The 19,589-nt window shown below is 49.5% G+C and overlaps 1 protein-coding gene across 1 annotated transcript; it reads right to left on the bottom strand.

The window, feature by feature from the left end:
- Nucleotides 1-9,214: 9,214 nt before the first annotated feature.
- Nucleotides 9,215-18,530, bottom strand: LOC136640448 (E3 ubiquitin-protein ligase TRIM7-like). Its single transcript, XM_066615594.1, has 6 exons — nt 18,077-18,530; nt 14,517-14,612; nt 13,484-13,714; nt 12,340-12,362; nt 11,158-11,276; nt 9,215-10,597 (listed from the first exon to the last, which is right to left on the bottom strand). Exons 1-6 carry the CDS (start codon nt 18,515-18,517, stop codon nt 10,080-10,082), a joined length of 1,428 nt encoding a protein of 475 aa, XP_066471691.1. The 5' UTR covers nt 18,518-18,530; the 3' UTR covers nt 9,215-10,079.
- Between the last annotated feature and the right edge of the window lie 1,059 nt (nt 18,531-19,589).

Here is a 19,589-nt window from a genome sequence, read left to right as displayed (position 1 = left end):
TGTGCATACCCTTAGCAGCTTGCTAGTGGGAAGTGATTGTGGGGTGCTGCTCCTGTAGAAATTCAGGGGGGAAAAATTACAATAGTGGCTGCTCTTCCTGCATCAAACTCTTTCTGCATCTGAAACCTGGCACGTACCAAGTATGATGATGATGATGGTTGTGAATGCTGCTCCTGTAAAATTTCTGCCTGGATATTTCCTACAGTAGTAGAGAGCATTTTGGGAAAGCACTGTGCGTTGTAGAAATGACATCAGACAGACACTCACCAGGCATATCTTGTGGAAAGCATTGTGAAAGCATCACCTGTTGAATTCTGCCTAGATGCATTCCTCTTCAGTCCAACACTGAGATCAAAGGCAAAGGCAAAGGCATGTGTGGGTACGTAAAGCTAATTTGTGAACACGGGGAAACTGTAAGCATTTTCATATTAGCTGCTCTTAAACCAAAGATTTAAAAAAAAAAATTGCTGTAGAGGAAAAGTTTCCTTCAATATCCAAATCATTTTTACCAGCACTTTGAATTGTGTCCAGAAAGAGACTGACAAGACTGGCAGCCTTGATGATATGGTCTCCAACATGGCATATGGTCTAATCCTATTTGGGCCTTATGGGTTACAAGCCATGATGTGTATGTGCAACCTCCTAGTTTTAGAAATGGGCTATGCCAGATGCAAGGGAGGGCACCAGGATGCAGGTCTCTTGTTATCTGGTGTGCTCCCTGGGGCATTTGGTGGGCCGCTGTGAGATACAGAAAGGTGAACTAGATGGGCCTATGACAGGGCTTTTTAAACTGGGGCCTGTGGGCCCTGGCCCCTGCCTTCTTAAGGGGCGGAGGCAGCCTGGAGGCAGAGAGGACTCAGTCCTTTGCAGCCCCCCCCCAGCGGCGTGATCCTGGGGATCGAGCCGCTGCCTCCCCCCTCCCGCCCACACAAGAACTTAGTGGCTCTCAAATTCTCCCATAGAGTTTGAGAACTACTGGCCTATGGCCTGATCCAGTGGGGCTGTTCTTATGTTCTTATTGTGACAATAAATAGGCCGCACTCCTTTTGGCCGTGTAATCTCTTTATTGCCCTCAGGGTGATCAAGTGGCCATAAACCCCTATGGTCCCTTGGCACCCGCAGGTCTCTCCAAGACCAATTGCCAAATAGCTCTTAAACCACAGAGCTTCCACTCCTGGTAGCCAGGATAACTTTGGGGAACCCTCCCCCCTTGAGTTGTACTCCAGCTTACACTGCCTTGGGCTCAGCTTGGAAAGAGGAGTAGACTCCCGATACGGGGTCTCCAGGGTCCACCCCTGACACACTGGATTGTCTCCCACAACCAGTCCCCGGTACTTTCTCCACTCCCAATAATCCAGTTGGTTGTAATAAGAAGGATTTATTGAATAAATGGTTAAGGCATAGTTATACAGGCAGCACTGCATCAGTCAAAAGTTTTAGAAATTTAGAGAACACACCAATACAATACAACACCCAGCACAAATAAAACAATAACAACTAACTCCTAACTCTAACTATCACTCACCAAAGTCTTAGCTTTTCAAAGTCCATTCTAACCCATCTTGCTGCAGTCAAGTTGGGTCACTCTTGCCAGGATGGTCCAGGATCTCAGGCCCCCTTAGCCAGAGACAAAGTGAGAACAAAGGACACTCCTCTCCCTCACCTTTATAGGTCCTCTGACCCATCCACCAATCAGAACTTGATTCTAATCGAACATTCTAGGGGTGGACCTACCACAAGCCTTCTTACTCATGGTGGAATCCCCCCTTCCAACCTGAGAGGTTCACAGCTGAACCCTGCTGTTAATCACCTTGGCCTTGAAGCTCACTTGGTAGCTTGGTACAATATCTGAGGGCCCTGTGAAATGGCCTCCTCCACAGTTCTCCCAGGCCTGGTATGCACTAATTAAAGCTGGTTACAGCTGGAGCCTTGTACTTGGGCCTCTCAGCATGGCTACAAGCAGAGACTCTCCTAGTTCAGATGTTACCTGGCCATTGATATTCCCTTTTTTGTCACACTTATGTTCTTATGCAATCGTGCACAATATTATTGGTGTTGCTAACATACATAGCAATCTGTCAAAGCTCCAAGATGCTGAAATCTGTGCTTAGCGTACGGAACTAGGTGTACTCCATAATGTCAGTTGGAATTCAGAGGTGGATTATTTCCCAGTCATGCAGTGCAGCTGAAAGAGAGGACATATGCTACAATGCTGTGAGTTACAGTGTGTGCTTTTCTGGTTTGTTTGGGGGGGGGGGGGTTGTGTTCAAACAGTCCAGAAACTAAGAGAGAGAGAGAGAGAGAGAGATAGAGAAGTGGGTGTCTGGGTGTGTGTGTGAGAGGAGAAGTGGTGCAACATGGATGTACAAGTGTGACCAGTTCTGTTCTAGGACAATAGTGAAATCAAAATGTTCCTCCCCTTTCCCCTGAGATGGTTCATAGGACTATATGAGAATTAAACCCTTCAGAAAGCAAGGGGCTTTTAGGATCAAACAAGCTTCAGTTGCTGATAGAATCAATCATCTCATAAAAAGCATGGAAACGATAGGCAGCCCAATCCCGAGCTACCCCGTGCCCAGGGCTGCAGTGGCGCAGAAAATGGCTGCCACCCAGTTCCTTGGGTAAGGTGAGTAGCCCTGCAGTGGGGTTACTTGATCTGACAGTGTCCCAAGGGTTGATTCTACAAGGCTGTCCCAAGTAAGAGCCTCCGTGTCAGGTACCGACCTGACACGGAGGCTCAGGATCTGGTGGAGCTTTGCTCCACTGGTCCTGCCTCCTTCTGCATTACTCCCTCCCCCAGCACACCTTCTCCCTGCCCTCTCTCAGCCCTTCTTCTGCCTCCCCCACCCCAGAACGCCGCCTCCCCCCACACCTCCACCTACCTCTCCGCTGCACAGCAGTCTATGCTACTACCGAGCAGTGGAGCTTCCATGGCACTAGCCCAGTGCCAGCCAACTCTGAGCTAGCACCGTCGCTCCACCGGCAGTAGGGCCTGTAAACATACCTTACGACACACTTGCGACAGTGCACACTTCTTTAGGATTGGGCCAGTGGTGGGATTCAAATAAATTAACAACAGGTTCTATGTCCTAATGAGCAACTCAGCTTCAATTATCTGCTGCAAAGGAAGTTGAAAGACTATGGCTACACTCCTATACTGTACAGTACACACTTTCCTGGGAGTAAGTCCCATTGAACATAATGGGACTTATGTCTGAGTAGACAGTCATAGGATTGCACTGTAACTTTAACCCAATGTCTAAATCCAAATTGCAAGGCTGCAATTCTGTCCTCTATGGTCATACTTACAGGCCTCTGGCCACTAGTTTCCAAGGAGGAGAAACATGCAGCTGAAATGCAAACTTCAAATGGACATTTTTTTCTTGAATTCTCAAGGCAGTTGTATAATGAAATCAGGAAGGCACCAAGAAGAGGAGGTGGGAACTGCCAGGGCTCCAGGTTACCAACCTCTGGAGACACCACAGCAGCATAGCACCTTCAAATCTGCACAAACCAACTTGCTGCACTGGGCTTTGAGCTGGGCCACCTTCCTTCTCAGTGGGAACTTGGTGATTTTTACCAGAGCAGTCAATGCTCCCAAGGATCTGGTTCACTTTTAGTGGTGAACATCTGGTCAGCAAAAGTGCACTGAGCACATAGTCCGACACCTCATCATCAACCAAAAGCAACAACAGCATAGTAACATCTTTACATCTCCCCTTCTTTTTTGTTCTATTACATCATTCCTCAGCATCTGCTGTCACGGGGTGGGGCAAGTCCCTTTCCCTTTAAGATGGTTTAGGCTGGGTGTTGGTTAACCAGGTGTAGGGTATTAATAACTTAAAGAATAAAACCTGGGCTTGGGTGCCTGAAATGAGAGAGCAGGAGGAAGGGTGCTGACAGCTATTATATTGGAAGCAGTACTGAGACTTGTAAGATGGTAGTTTTAGCCTCTTTTTAGGTAAGGTCTTTCTTGTTTTTAAAGCTATTGTGTTGCATGTAGATATGTTTTTATGGAGCAATTGAAGCTCCCTTAAAGCTTTAATAAAAATCTTTTATTTAAAACATTGGGTGCAGTGATTGACCAGGGGCATGTATGATAATGGGACCTGGGGCTTGGAGTAAGCAAAAATAAATAAGCATTGCTCTTGAGGGTGGTGGAGGAGGGATGAGTCCTGGCTGGTTTGGGGGTCTCCCTTGGTCTTTCCCTACCCCAGGGGTGATGTTTGTTACATCTGCCTCTCGCCATTTTGCATGGCCCACCTCTGGGAAGTACAACTGGAAGTAACTGGAATGACTTTATCACTAGTCATTTCCATACTAAGAGGCCAGACATGATGCAACAAACCATGGTAAGAGGCTCAGGCTACAATCCTATCCACTTTTTCCTGGTAGTAAGTCCCATTGACTATAATGGAACTTATTTCTGAGTAGACATGCATAGGTTTGGGCTCCCAGGGTAGATGGGAGGTCTTTTTTGAGTGCAAGAAAAGCGGAACTGAGCCTCCTACCACTGTTTGTTGCATCATATTGCTGGTCTCACTGCCAGGCAGTGGAGGTCTGGGGGTGGGGGTCCTGCCATGAGTACCACTGGGCACCACCTCAAGTACCACTAGTGGTATGAGTACTACTGGTTGAGAAATGCTTCTCTATTGCTTTTACCACCCAGCCCCAAAAAGAATTCCAGTGAACTCTAAAGCAGGGGTGCTCACACTTTTTTGGCTCGAGAGCTACTTTGAAACCCAGCAAGGCCCGGAGATCTACCAGAGTTTTTTTTTACAATGTTTGCGCCATCATAACATAACATTTATGTGTACAATGTATGTTGGTGTACCTTGAGCCCCACTGAGTATAACAGGACTTACTCCTGAGTAGACATGCCTAGGATTAGGCTGTGAGGCTGCAGTCCTAGCCACACTTACCTGGGTGTGTGTACAATGGGCCTTACTCCCGGTGTTTCCTCCCAGAGGCACCTGAAGGGGGGGGGGGTCGGCACTCCACGATCTACTCATTTTGCCTCGCGATCCACCTATTGAGCACCCCTGCTCTAAAGCTTCCCCCTCCAACTTCCAGTTGCAATCCAATGCACATCTACTCAGAAGCCCAACAAGTTCAAGGGGAGTTGTTGACTTCCAGGGTTTGAGAGAGAATGGCAGCCTTGAAGGACAGTTTCACTAATGAGCAAAAAGGTACTATGAGGGGACTGTTCTTCTAGGTTGCTTTCCAACAGGCAACAGCAGATACCCATCACTTTGGTCTACTCTAGTGGTGATTCTCCCACAAGTTTGAGGGCTGCTACTGACCAGGGGCCTGCAGTGGGTGGGGAGGCAGGTGAAGCAGAACCTCCCCACCACAGTCCTTCGAAAGTGTTGCAGCTGTGTAGGTGCCCAAGCACCCACAACCCAGCCTAAAAATGAAAATGAACAGCACATGTAACAAGCCTTGCAGGTTTTGAGGTTCACCCTGATCACAAGTTCTTCCCAGTGCTTCTCCAGTTCTTCTTCATTAGGTGATAAGACCTAAACCCAATTTGCAAGCTTGTTCAAAAAATCTTCAATTTCTAGTCAGCCTGCCATTTCACTTGCATGGGGGGGGGGGGGGGAGAATAACCTAAAGGAACTTTTCTGCTAGAGAAGCAGCAATGCTAACTGTACCATCCTCAGCACACTTACCTGGGAATAGCAGCCCAATCCTATGCAAGCCTACACAGGTGTGAATCACATTATATAGTCAATTGGGCTTGCTTCCCAGGTGTGAGTAGGATTGCAGCCTAAGGGCTATCCAACTTTCCAGAGCCAATGCAGCCACATTGCAGTCCCAAGGTAAGGGAACAAACATTCCCTTGTCACAAGGAGACCTCCAGGACTTGTTGCTGGAAAGTTACAGTTAAAAGGACTTAGGACCCAATCCTATCCAACATTTAAGTTCTTTTCCAGGTTAAGAAAAGAGGATATGTCCTGGAAAAAGAGGACATCTGGTCACTCTGGATCATGCAAGTCCATTTTCTTTTTAAGGCTTGCACAGCAGTGCTTGAAGAACAGCTCGAGACCATACCAGAGCCCTGCAGAAGAGGGTGACCTGCCTTGGCAGATGCTGTTGTCCAGGCTGCTGGGAGTGTTGGGCTCAGTGGCATTGCTGGGGGTGCAGCTGCACCAGGAGGCACGCAAAGGGGGAGGCGACACCACTAGTGACCACAGTCATTCAAATCACAGTTTGTAGGAATAAGACCATCAGCTTGCAGGGCCATTGAGCGGAATTTTTTCAGGGTGCACCAGGTGATGTGCATTTGGATCCTGGACCCCTTTGCAAATTCTGTGGTCCACTTGGGAGTATTGGCCTCCCCTCTTTTCCCTGCTTCCTCTTCAGTCTACAGATTATGCTGCACTGATACCATTTCAACAGAGAAGGGCCTGCAAGATCCTCCTCTGCCCAGCAATGTTTCCATTGGTCCCCGACTCCCCCTCCTGCTCCTACAGTTGCAAGCCAGGCAGCCCAAACCCAACTTGCACTAGAACAGGCAGGCAGAGTGGCCTGAACTGTATCCAACACAAGTTAGGTGCTGACTAGAGCTCAACTTGGGTAAGGGGATATTTTACTACCTTCCAGACTGCCCTCCCCCACCCAAAAATGCCCCCTCCCTGCCTCTGCTACACCCTCCTGTCACCCTCTCTCTTGCTGGCCTGCCTCTGTCAGCCTGAAGGATAAATATCTGGCTATACCCTCTGTGCTGTAAATAATGACCATTTAGGATTGGGGTTTTAGTGAATCCAAATTTCCCAATTGTTTGCATTGCCTTTGGATATTAACGTTTTATGTTTTATTCACCTTTTTTTTGTTTTTTCTAATTATTTTGATAAAACTTGTACATGAACAGGGGAGGTGGGTGTTTTTCCCCATCAGGAGGGGGAGCCGTTGCCTGTTCAGTTTGTACCTTGCAAGCATATGGGATGCTCTCACCTGTGCAGACGAGACTTCTCATTGGTCTCTTTTTCTGTGTTCTTCTTTTATATGTCCCTCCTTAAGAAGCCATGAGAAGCAGCTTCTCTTGTTTTATTTTGCTCTCTGTTCCACCAGCAGTAGGAACCTCTGACCATTCAGATGATGCGTCATCTTAGAAGCTGTGAGTCCATTTCTTTGGAAACCTTCACCAGCCTCTGCTCTTGTGCACATGCAGTTGATAACAGCAGCCTAGCTAAGTGGTGGACCAGTGGTTCCCAAACCAGATCGTGAGATGCAGCTCCCCAGGGAGTACCAAAGGCAGCCAGGGAGCCACAAAATCGTCCCCTGAAGGTGCCCCTCCTCAAAGCCAACATTCTCCGAAGAAGAGCTGGAGAAAGGTGGAGACTGTGGCATTGTCATTCCTTCTGGGCTCCTATCATTTTATGCTCACCTTTTTGGTGCAGTGGTTAGTGATAAAGGAGTCTTCACAATGCTGAATGATGGAAAAGTGGGTGGGAGGTTGATGACAGACTGAACGACTTCCCGTGACACTCCTCCAGGAGGTGAGAGCAAAGTGCTTCTTCTTCCTATGTCCATGGGCTTCAGGATTTTCTGGTGTGCAAAGGCAGGAGCATTTGAGCAAAACGTTGCTTTTGTGCCTGCTGTGGCACATTTTGATCTTCCTGCAGAAAGGAGAGGAGGCTGCAGTCAGGCGACTAAAGGGGGAGGCTCAAGACATGGTGAGAGGAGCCCTCAGTTGTCCTCGATCATGTCACTTTGCTCCAGGCAGTGACGTAGCTGAGGGGGTGCAGGGGGTAGCTATTGCACTGGGAAACAAGCTTTAGGGGGGCAACCAGCTGAGTTAGTCATTAATGGGCAAAGTTGCGAAAACCTTGGCATGTATGAAGAATAACATTATGTCATACATTATTGGAAAGGTAATTTAATGCAGAACACAATGAAGCAAACTGCACGGAGATATCTGTATTCAATCAAAAGTTATATCCAACAACCAGAATGCAGCATTTTTCAACCACTGTGCCAAGGTACACTGGTGTGCCATGAGGCTGCCTCAGGTGTGTTGTGGGGCAGGAGGAGACAGGCAGCAGCTGCGCACGTGGGGAAGTGGCTGCTTTGAGCCTCACACAGCAGCAGAACAAAAAGAAGCAGCCAATGAAGGGGCTGGTCACGGCTGCTTTGTTGCCACTGCTGAGCAAGACTAAGGTTGCAACCCAATCCTCACTTACATGGGAGTAAGCCCTGTTGACTATTCTGGGGCTTACTTCTGAGTAGACATGCATGGGATTCGGCAGTGAGGTGGTTGTTAAGTTGTTGCCTGCCCTGCGCGCTGATTGGGCAGCCAGAGAAGTCTGGCAAGCTCTGAGTGAGAATGAGGGAGCCAGAAGCAGGTAGGAAGTGAGCAAGTCTGCTGAGGCCACCAACCAAGGGACTGGCTGGCTGAAGAGGTCCTTGAGTCCCTTTTCCTTGCCTGCAACTTCCCAAAGTGACCCTCCCTGAGTTGCCTTCCCCATCAAGACACTTCTTGCCTGTTAGAGTTGAGCCACAATCCCTTCCACACTTACCAGGGAGTACGCCCCATTGACTATAATGGGGCTTACAGCTGAGTAGTCATGGCTAGGATTGGGCTTTTGGTCACGCTCTTTTTTTCTCAAATACACTAGCAGGCAATTGGTGCTTCTCTTCTCCACACCCCACTCCCTCCCACAGGCACATTCCCACCCCCAAATTTCATAATCCCAGTTAACACCTCTCTTTCTTTCCCTCCCTTTACTCCTCCCCACCTCCCAAAGGTCCCAACTCAGTCACCTCACATTCTCTCTCTCCTGCACTTGTTCCAAACATGTCTCCTCGCTGCCCCTCACCCCACATTTCTCCACTATATGTTCAGCCTGACCTCTCTTTGCCAGCACTTTCTGGCATCACACTTGGGTAGCAATTTGATCACCCTACTTCAGAACATTTTCCTCCTTTCCAGAAACCAAACACAAGTCCCTCTCCAAGTTCTTGTGAATTTCTTTGTCATGTAATGATTTGATTCTATTAATTAAAATTTATTGTAATGTAGTAAATTTATGTCACTAAAAAACTGGTAGTCAAGGATCCAATAAGGTGTTCATGTGAGTCAGCTCTCATTTCCATGTCTCATAATACACTTGCACCTGCTAAGTGGGTATAGTGGTTATATGTATATGCAGTTACATCAGGAGTGCTTCCGGTATTCTTTGAGTATGGGAATCACCAAAGAGTTTGGGTATCGCTGGATGAGATGATTGTTTTATTTGTTGCCCTGAACACGTGATGGTCTCTTTGAGAAAGAAGCTGGAGGAGGAGGAGGGAATTCAGGGACAGAGCAAAGAGCAGATTTCTTCCAATTTAGTTTTAATGACTGCCTGAAGGAGTTGAGAGGCCTTTGCAGAGCTGGAAAAGAGGCTCTGGCTGCCAAGCGGCTCTCAATCACTGCAGCCCCTTGAGCAAAAGTTGATCTCACAAATAAATCCAGCCAAAAAAACAATGAGTTTTCTGTGACCCTTTGATCAATGTGGGGGATGAGGGGCTTACCAGGAATTGTTCTGAGGCAGCAGCAAAAAACCCAAAAGAAAAAAAGAGCCATTTGTCTTCTTCTCCAGACAGGAAGGGAGATGAAGGTGCTGGTGGAACCTGCAGGCTCTGTGCAGAGGATGGAGCTGAACTTCCCTGGCAGCAGCCCTCGCACAGACTGCGATTCCTTAAGCACCTTCATTTTCCTGCCTGTTTGGAGAAGAAGCTAAACAGTTACATTGTTTCTTTGCTTTCTGTGGCTGCCTCAGAACAATCAATGGGAAGAAAAAGTGCTCCTTCCCCCCACCCCCTGCGTCGTGCTTCTCCCTGCTCCCCCCGCTCCCCCCACCTGCTCCCCTCACCCCACCCAGCAGCTACTCCTAGACTCTGTCTTGACCTCCCCACTTGCCCGCAGCAAGTCCTTCCTCAGAACTAATCTGACAACGCTCTTTTCAGGGCCAGTTTAAAGCACAAATTCTACCACTTATACACATGTATAGATGGCACTTTCTTATCAATCACTCTGGTCTGGTCTGGAAAGGAAAACCAGCAGAGCCTGAGAAGAAGAGCCTGCAACTGCCTCAGGGAGAGAGGCTCAGGTGGGCTTTACCAAACACCCAAAAGAAGGGGAGGAGGGTCTCTCTGCAGAACGAGGCTCCTGAGTAGGTGTAGAGATGGACTCCTGTGTCAGCATCAGAAAAGGCCACCTGTCCCCCAGCACAGTCCAGAGTCACTCGGATCCTCTTGAGCTCCTGGCTCAGGGACAGAGGAATGGATTTGGGGGCATTAAAAACTCTGTACTGACCTGCCCACTTCCCCACAGCCCAGATCCCTTCCTCAGGATTAAGACGAAACAAGCCCTTTCTCCTCGCAGACATTCTGGCCACCCCCACAGCCCACCCTTCCTCCCCTCCCTCAGTGACCTCCCAGAAGTGCCTGCCTGCTGTGAAGCCCTCACAGCCCAGCACACAACGCCGTGTGTCAAATCTCTCAGGATTGTCGGGCAGAGCTTGAGGTTTGTCTCCGCATCTCACACTCTTGCAGTCCTCGGACAGGATGAGTTGGGGATGAGCCGTGTCTGGATCCAGAGTCACCTTTGCTGTTGGGTGGAGGGAGGGGAGGAAAGAGACAAGATCAGCCTGGAGACCATCCTGAGGAAATCAGCCTTCTCCCAACTGTGCCCACGTTTTTTATCTGAGATGTTTACTGCACATCCTCCCTTCCTGTCCAGCTCCCTGCCTCAGAGAGACCTCTGGAAGTGACAGGGCGGCCTAGAGTATCAGTCCTCAGAGAGGCCTTGGGAAGCGAGTGGGTGGCCTCGAGCATGAGGGCTGATGCTCTAGCCCAGGCGCCCCGCCCTCTAGCTTTCTTGGAGAAGCCTCCAGCACCCCCAAACCTCAGCTGCCTCCTTCGTTCCCCCTTTTCTTTTCCAAATTGGGAAAGGAGGAGAAAGCCGCATGGAAGTCATTACTTCTGGGTCATGGGTGGGGGGGGGCGGAAGGGGGGGCCAAGAGGTGTGGGGGGGGCAGAAAACTGGGGGTTGCCCCAGAAGCCAGGATTCCCAGGTACACCACTGATTCCTCTGCCCCCTTCCTTTCAGCCCTGCACCGTGGCAATTCGTGCCCACCATCTGCCTCCTTGCACATCATTTTTCAGTACCTTCAAACTGCTTCCTGATTGTCTCCAGAAGGGGTTTCACATCATGGAATCCCCCGATTCTGCAGGTGAGCTCAGGAGGAAAAGCCACAGGATTCTCAGACGCCTCCTTCTTCTCAGACCTGATGTGGAGAGAAAAAAATCTGATCCTCAAATCCACCCAATCAGAGGCATTCCTGGGGGCACCCAGGACAATACCCCTTTTTCTGCCCCACACCCCCTTTTCCTCCCCCCGCCCTTGACACAGAATTGCAGTGGAAAGAGGGGATGGCCTGATCAGAGTGCTATGGGGTCGCTCAGCAGCAGCGCCCAGGAGGTGCCACCCACTTCCCCACCTCCTGGAATGGTGCTCGCCTCCTGGCACCACTTCTGAGTGGCCTCAAAGCGCTCCAATCAGGCAGCATTTGGGTCCCTCAGAAGGGGCCTGGAAGGGTCCTCGGAGCCTGAGAAATGAGAGGAGGTCGCTTCACTTCTCACCACCCTGAAGTTAACCCCTTCCCTTGTGTTAAAGGGGAGAAGAGCAGAGGCAGTGCTGAGCTCCTGTCAGGTTGCACAGCTGAGCGATGCCACCGCTCTCCTCCCCTTTAACGCAAGGGGAGGGGGAAGACCTAACCCTAACCCTCACAGCTGCATCTAAGGGCCCCTCTCTTCGCCTTTCACAAGAGAGGAGGGGCGGCCCTCAGACCAGTGTGGAACCATTCAGAGAGTGGATGCTCTCCTGCAGCCATTTTCAGCGCTGCTCTTGGAGTATGGGGGGGGTGTCGCAGGGGGCATGTCACAGCAGCACCTCCAGTGCAGTACCTGAGACATTTGACCTCCTTGCCCCCCTCTAGGTACACCACTGCATCCAATCCAGAATTCCTGACTGGAAGAAAAGGACAGCATGGAGCAGAAGAAAGGAGTAGAAATCCTGGAGACAGAAGCAGACACACTGGGGGTGCTTTGGGGAGGAGGCTTCTCTAGTGATGGCAACATGAATAGAGAATACAGCAGGTACACAAACACCTCAGGGCAACATGTTGCTGAAGGCAGGGGACAGAGGACTGGCAGCTTGTTCCAAAGAGACACAACACTGGAGGGTGGGGAGTCCTATACTCTCCCCCCAGAAGCCCCTGGAGAGCCACGTTCTTCACAGCCTTTCCCAGCATCAGGAAGCAAGAAGGGAAAGGAGTGGGATCCACGTACCTCTGCAAGGTCTTTCTAATATCCTGAAAAGAAAAGAAAGAAAACTCAGCACCTGCCACAAGGAAGACCCTGGACAGAGATGCTCTCTGGTCCTCGAATGTTCATTTGGCAGAGTTCTGTCTTTCACATGCCATACAGGGACTAAGTTTGTAGCAGCTCCGCATGTTAGTGGATCCATCACATACCCCAACAACAGTGAGTCAGCATGTTGGGTTGGAGGGTGGTGAGAGATTATGGAAATGGGTTGGGGTAGGCAGAGGTGTAGCTAGGTCATTTGACATCTGGGGCCCATAAAATTTTGTCACCCCATATGATGTAATTAATTATATTATATTATATTATATTATATTATATTATATTATATTATATTATATTATATTATATTATATTATATTATATTATATTATTAATTGATTAATTCACATTTTTATACCACCCTTCCTCTAAGCAGCTCAGGGTGGTGTACATGGTTCCTCCCCTTATTTTGGAAGAGGAGGGCCCACTTCCGTGGCACATTCAGGCACCTGCAAGACTTAGCACTGAGACCCCCTGTGAGTTTCTCCTGGTCTATCCCTAATGACCAGCCAGGACGATAACCAACTGACCCCGAGAATTTCTTTAGATCGACCTCTGGCAGCAAGCCAGGGCAATAAACCAGTCAACCCTGCTAAGCACCCAATGGTTCCAGAACTCCAACTTAGGCCCAAATCCTAACCAACTTTCCAGCACGCATAGCTGTGCAAATGGGACGTGTGCTGCAGCAGCAGTCACAGAGGCCTCCTCAAAGTAAGGGAATGTTTCTTCCCTTACCTCAGAGCTGCATTGCCCTGTACAGAATAACACCCCAATATCACAAGTGGATACTTATCGCCAAGCAGCTTCTGATCCAATCTGGGCTTTGGTTCTGGTCAGAGGCAGGAGGGTCAGATGGTAGTTTATGCAGTAGCGGTTAAATGACCAAGACTGAATTTAGATACAGCCCCAACCCCCTCTTATACTCAGTAAGATTCCTCTGTAAATGTAGCCTTGTTTAGGAATTTCTCTTGCCCTGCTACCATTCCAGTCAGACTGCTGTAATGCACTATACATGCAGCTGCTCTTGACAGCACAGGCAGCCCGTGGAGCTCAGCAGATCAGACCTTACCTGCAGGAATTCGCTGGCTGGCTGCTGACACTTCTCCTCCATCTCCTGGATGACATTTTCCAGAGAGGAGAGTTCCCTGCAGAGTCTGGCCAGGTGCTCGTCCCTCCTTCTTGCAATCTCCTTCTCCACCTCTTCTATCTGGGCCAGGAGGCTTCTCTCCTCTTCTTCCAGGAACTGGTGTATTTGTTGAAACTCAGCCTTGGTCTTTTGTCTCTTTTCTTCTGTTTGGTTCTGCAACAAGTAGATAGGAAGAAAAGCATGGCAGACCAAAGAACTGACAGTCCAGTCCAATGCTTTCCAGCACCCAGGGCTGCAGAGGCACCAAAATGGCTACTGTTGCATCCCACGGGGCTGGGAAACGGCGCAGGGGTACTTGGGTAAGGGAGCTTACAGTCTTTAACCTGTGTAATCACCAGGTGGCCCTGATGGGTCTTCTTGCTTCTGAGCCCACTATTGAGCAGTCAAAGATTCGAGGAGACCCGTGTCGTGTCTCCTGGACCGGTGGGGGGGGGGGGCCAGGATTTGGCAGCAGAGACTGTCACCATCTACACTCTCCCCCCCCCCACTCCCTCTCCTGCCATGCCTTCCTCCACCCTGGAACACCTCACCCTTGCCCAAACTTACCACTCCGCCATCCGGCGCTCACCTGGAGCCACTGCCCAGCGCTGTCTCAGCTCCAGACCGGTGCAAACTGTCACAGACATGCCTTACGGCACATTTGCGACACTGCACTCTGGTGCTGGGCTGGCGCAAGCTCATTTGGATTGGACTATGAGTCTGTCCTTGCAGTACCATAAGATCGAACATGATAGGAAGGACATTTCTGAGTCAACATTTAATCATGAAAAAGTTTCCTGAAGACCTCAAAGGGCCCACTCTCAGAACGGCCGTGCATAGAAAATGGGACCTTTCCAGCCATGGAGGACTAGAGCAGCAGAGCTGCCTCCTGCCTTTGGACTCCTGCATGCTCTATTCCGCGTCTCCAGAAAAGGGTTAATGTATCTGTGAACTGCCCAACAATCGTGACACTTACCAGCAGGTCTTGGCTTTCTTTTTCTGCACCTGCTTTATACGTCAGAACTTTTTCTCTTTCTATCCTCAAGATCTCCAGCCTGCTACTGATTTGATCCTGGTGAGAAAAGAAAGATCAAGTTTATTTCCTTTGGAGAGATGACTGATAGTTACACACACAAACACAGACGAAAGCTCAGAGACAGACAGGTGGGATCAAGCCAACTGGACAAGGTGCATCTTCCCTGAGCCAAACTCCTGTATTTTACAGCAGCCCCCTCAGTCCCTCAGGGTCTTTATCCCATAATTCTAGAACTTCTATTATAGTAATAGATCCAGTCAGAACTTGTCAGACAGGTCTGGTGCTCAGGTAAAAGCTCAGCCTCAGTCTGAGTGAGTAGATACAGTAAAGAACTACAGATACTGCAGTAGATACAGTAAAGAACTTCATGTGTACCTGCACTTTCAGTTGTTTGAAATTTTTCCAGCCAGTATTTAGCACCAACTTGGACTGAAGTTCTTTTTCAGTGTGTTCTATTAACTGTATATTAATTTTTCCAGCAGGATGTGATGCCATTTAGCCTTGTTGCTGAGTGCCCTACTTCTGTTTGTGGCAAGTCTAGATGACCCTGCCTGGTGCTGTCCTGCAGTGGCTGCCGTGGGGGTGATCAAGCAGAGGGGGTCCTCCAGGGCCCGGCTGTGAGTCTCGGTGTCTTTTTCCAGGCCTGGGAAGGGAGGGGTTAGGCTTCACCCACCACCTCCTTCTTCCATTCAGATGGCACTCCTGGCCCGCTCAGGCCTCCTTCCTCCTCCAGGAGGTTCCTTGGATCACTCCTCCAACCCACCTCCCACCCACCCTCCTTATGGCCTTCTAAAAGTCTTTTCAAGTCCTCTGTCACACCACATCTGTACCATCCCCCTTCCTCCTCCAGGAGGTTCCTCAGATCACTCTTCCGCCCCACATCTCACCCATCCTCCTTCTGGCATTCTGAAAGTTTATTCAAGTCCTCTGTCATACCACATCGGCTCCAGCCCCCTTCCGCCTCTAGGGGTCCCTTGCAGAGGCATCCAAGTCTGATCAGCATTTTTGGACTACCCAGGATGTACCTGGGCAGTTTCCAACATTGGCTGCTCTTCCTGCTAGGAAAGCAGTGGGAGTGTGCCCTGAATTCAGGCTTTGTTGCTCTGGGGCCAGTGGTGTAGCTAATGAACTCGTAGCCCATTGCGAAGCTCAAAATGATGGCCCGAATGTGATGTCACAAATGGAAGTGATATTGTGCCTGGACTTTTAAAAAGTGAAAATTGGGGGGGGGGGGAACCTGCTTCCTCCCCCCAGCAGCTCACCACCCACTTGCTCTGCCATCTCCCCCCAACCAGTGGCATAGCTAAGGCATCTATCTGCTACCTGGGGTCAAAGTAGATTTGTAGCCCCCCCCCAAGACAAAATCAAATTTAATTAAGAAAATAAATACAAAGAGTGCCCCTGATTGGTTCGAGACAGTGTGCTGGGGTGAAGGGGGACGGTTATTCACCCTCTGCTTAATAAAAGGTGAGCACCACTTGCAAAGTGCCTCTTTACCCAGTTAGCAGGGTAACTGTATTATGATACATGGGAATGAGAGCTGATTCATATTAATACCTTATTAGTTCCATGCTTATCATGATAACATTTCATTGCAACATGTCCATTAAATAATAACATGTCATTGCCTCTCAGAACAATTAGTCTCATTGGTCAGTTTTGAGTTTAAGAACATAAGAACATAAGAACAGCCCCACTGGATCAGGCCATAGGCCCATCTAGTCCAGCTTCCTGTATCTCACAGCGGCCCACCAAATGCCCCAGGGAGCACACCAGATAACAAGAGACCTCATCCTGGTGCCCTCCCTTGCATCTGGCATTCTGACATAACCCATTTCTAAAATCAGGAGGTTGCGCATACACATCATGGCTTGTACCCCATAATGGATTTTTCCTCCAGAAACTTGTCCAATCCCCTTGTAAAGGCGTCTAGGCTAGACGCCAGCACCACATCCTGTGGCAAGGAGTTCCACAGACCGACCGCATGCTGAGTAAAGAAATATTTTCTCTTGTCTGTTCTAACTCTCCCAATACTCAATTTTAGTGGATGTCCCCTGGTTCTGGTATTATGTGAGAGTGTAAAGAGCATCTCCCTATCCACTCTGTCCATTCCCTGCATAATTTTGTATGTCTCAATCATGTCCCCCCTCAAGCGTCTCTTTTCTAGGCTGAAGAGGCCCAAATGCCGTAGCCTTTCCTCATAAGGAAGGTGCCCCAGCCCCGTAATCATCTTAGTCGCTCTCTTTTGCACCTTTTCCATTTCCACTATGTCTTTTTTGAGATGCGGTGACCAGAACTGGACACAATACTCCAGGTGTGGCCTTACCATCGATTTGTACAACAGCATTATAATACTAGCCGTTTTGTTCTCAATACCCTTCCTAATGATCCCAAGCATAGAATTGGCCTTCTTCACTGCCGCCGCACATTGGGTCGACACTTTCATCGACCTGTCCACCACCACCCCAAGATCTCTTTCCTGATCTGTCACAGACAGCTGAGAACCCATCAGCCTATATCTAAAGTTTTGATTTTTTGCCCCAATGTGCATGACTTTACACTTACTGACATTGAAGCGCATCTGCCATTTTGCTGCCCATTCTGCCAGTCTGGAGAGATCCTTCTGGAGCTCCTCACAATCACTTCTGGTCTTTACCACTCGGAAAAGTTTGGTGGAGTTTAAAAATCCACTTTTTGTTCCATAAGGTAGTTGTGTTTTCATTTTCTGGTTAAATGGCCATAACTTTTGATAGAATACAGATATTCCAGTACCGTTTGTTTCATTGTATTTTGCATGAAATGAGCTTTCTAAGGATATATGATGGTATTATTCATACATCCAAAAATGTTCACAATTTTGGCCACAACTTGTTGCCCCCCTAAAGCTTGATGCCCAGTGCAACTGCTACCCCCTGCACCTCTTTAGCCACGCCACTGCCTGGGGCAAATCTGGACATGCGAGAGTCCCATTTATAGTAGGCCAAGAGTTTACTTTAAAGTGGAAAATTCTAATTTCCTTATTCTGTAGTGTTGCCTGGAGGCAGGGCCGGCCCATCCAGGAGGCCAACTGAATCAGTCGCCTCAGGCAGCAGGTCAGTGGGGGACAGAGAGGAGGGGAAATGTGGAGGGGAGGAGAGTCCTGAGCCAGAACATGAGAGAGGCGGAGCAGCAGAGGCTGGCACATTATTGTGTAAGGGGGGAGCATGTTGCATGCAGGCTCAGGAACCAGTTGATCTTGGACCAGCCCTGTCTGCAGGGGGGAATCATGTGTTTAAGGATTTTGCAAAAAACAAGCGCACATTTTAGAGCAGACTGAATCCAGGTATGTTTTACATGTGACAACCTTCCAGTTATGGAGTTGTGTGATACAGTTTGGTCCAAGGAAGAATTGGATGTGGGGGGTCAGGCATAGGCAAACTTTGGGTCTTTTAGCAGGGGTGCTCCTGCAGCTCTGCCCCTTCTCTCCCCCCCCCCCATCAAGATCCTCAGCTCTTTCCTACCTTGTACTCTTGGCAAGCCTCCTCCTGAGGAACCACCTTGTGGCTTTCATGCTCCTTGGATGTGACACACACTAGACAGATGGGGGCTTGGTGGTCCTTGCAGAAGAGCTTCAGGGGCTCCTGGTGCTTCTCACAGACCCCCTCCGCTTCTCTGGCCCCCCCTTGCCCCCCAAGACAGAGCTTCCTGGCGATCTCCACCATGTTCTTCAGTGCCCGGTTTGAGATGAGGCTCTTTCTCTGAGCGCTTTCCCTGCACTGGGGACAGGAGACCACCAGAGCATCATCGCCCTCCTCCTCCTCCTCCCCCCAGCTCTGGGCCAGGCAGGCTCTGCAGAAGTTGTGCCCACACTCCGAGATGGTCACTGGGTCCCTGAAATAGTCCAGGCAGATGGCACAGGTGGCTTCCTCACAGAGGTCCTGGATGTCTCCCACAGCTGCCATGGCTCCTGGCACAGGGAAGTCAGAATCACTTTCGTTTTCTGCCCTTGAGTCTGCAGGGGGAGTTTCCCTTCCTGGAACTGACTCAGAATCTCTGCTGACATCACACAAACAACTTGTAGAAAGCACCAGGATGAGCTCCAAGGGGCTCCTGCTTGGGAAACTCTCTGGAGACATCAAGGGGCCTGATCAGCACCTCCTTTTCAGAATCATTTTCTCCTGGAGTGAGATTTAACCCTTTGCAGCCTGAAACAACTCTGAAAGCTGCTGACTGAAGCAGAGCAGCAGGATGCAAGGAAGCCCCTCCTGTCCGTAGACACCCTGCAGAGACTTCTGGTGTCAGGCACAATGCAAAGAGGAAGGAGACCCCCACAGCCCCCCCAAGAGACCCCAAACATGGTGGGTCTCATCTGAATTCCCCTTTGAAGTGGGATGTTTGGCCTGGATCTCCTCCCGGATCCTCTTTGGGACTCTTTGCAGAGAAGGAGCCTCAGCCTGAGTTCAGCCCCTTCTGCGTTCCGGATCTTACTCTGGGCACCCAAAGTATTACCCAAAGGAGCAGCAAGAGGGGATCAGACTCAGACCCCGAAAAGTCCTGCCCCTTCTTGATCGGTGATTGTGCTGAGCTGCAGCTCCTCTCTGGGAAGAATATAGCGGTTGACCAGGTTGGCATCAAGGAGGCCTGCAAACCGACTGGTAGGAGATTTAGGAGAAATTTCTTCCCACAGTGCAGAATCAATCTGTGGAATTCATGGCCACAAGATGTGGAAATGGCCACTAACCTGCATGGCTGCAGAAGGGAATTGGACACAGGCATGGTGGGCAGGTCTGTCTGTGAGGGGTAATCATGTTGGGAGCAAGCTACCTCTGGGTGCAGTGGCAGGGTGCCTTTGAACACCCTTTCTACAAGGTATTCTGCTGAGAGAGAAGTATGGCTTTTAGTCTTGTTTGTGAATCTGACTTCCCAGAAGCACCTGGAGGGATACTGGAGTAGGAGGGCCCTTGGCCTGATCCAACCAGGCTGTTTGTTTGTTTGTTTGTTTGTTTATATCCTACGTTTCCCATGCTGAAGCAA

Source organism: Tiliqua scincoides, chromosome 2 (assembly GCF_035046505.1).
Source record: "Tiliqua scincoides isolate rTilSci1 chromosome 2, rTilSci1.hap2, whole genome shotgun sequence".
NCBI lineage: Eukaryota > Metazoa > Chordata > Lepidosauria > Squamata > Scincidae > Tiliqua > Tiliqua scincoides.
Note: the sequence above shows the minus strand (reverse complement) of the source record. Positions and strands in the feature narration are given on the sequence as shown.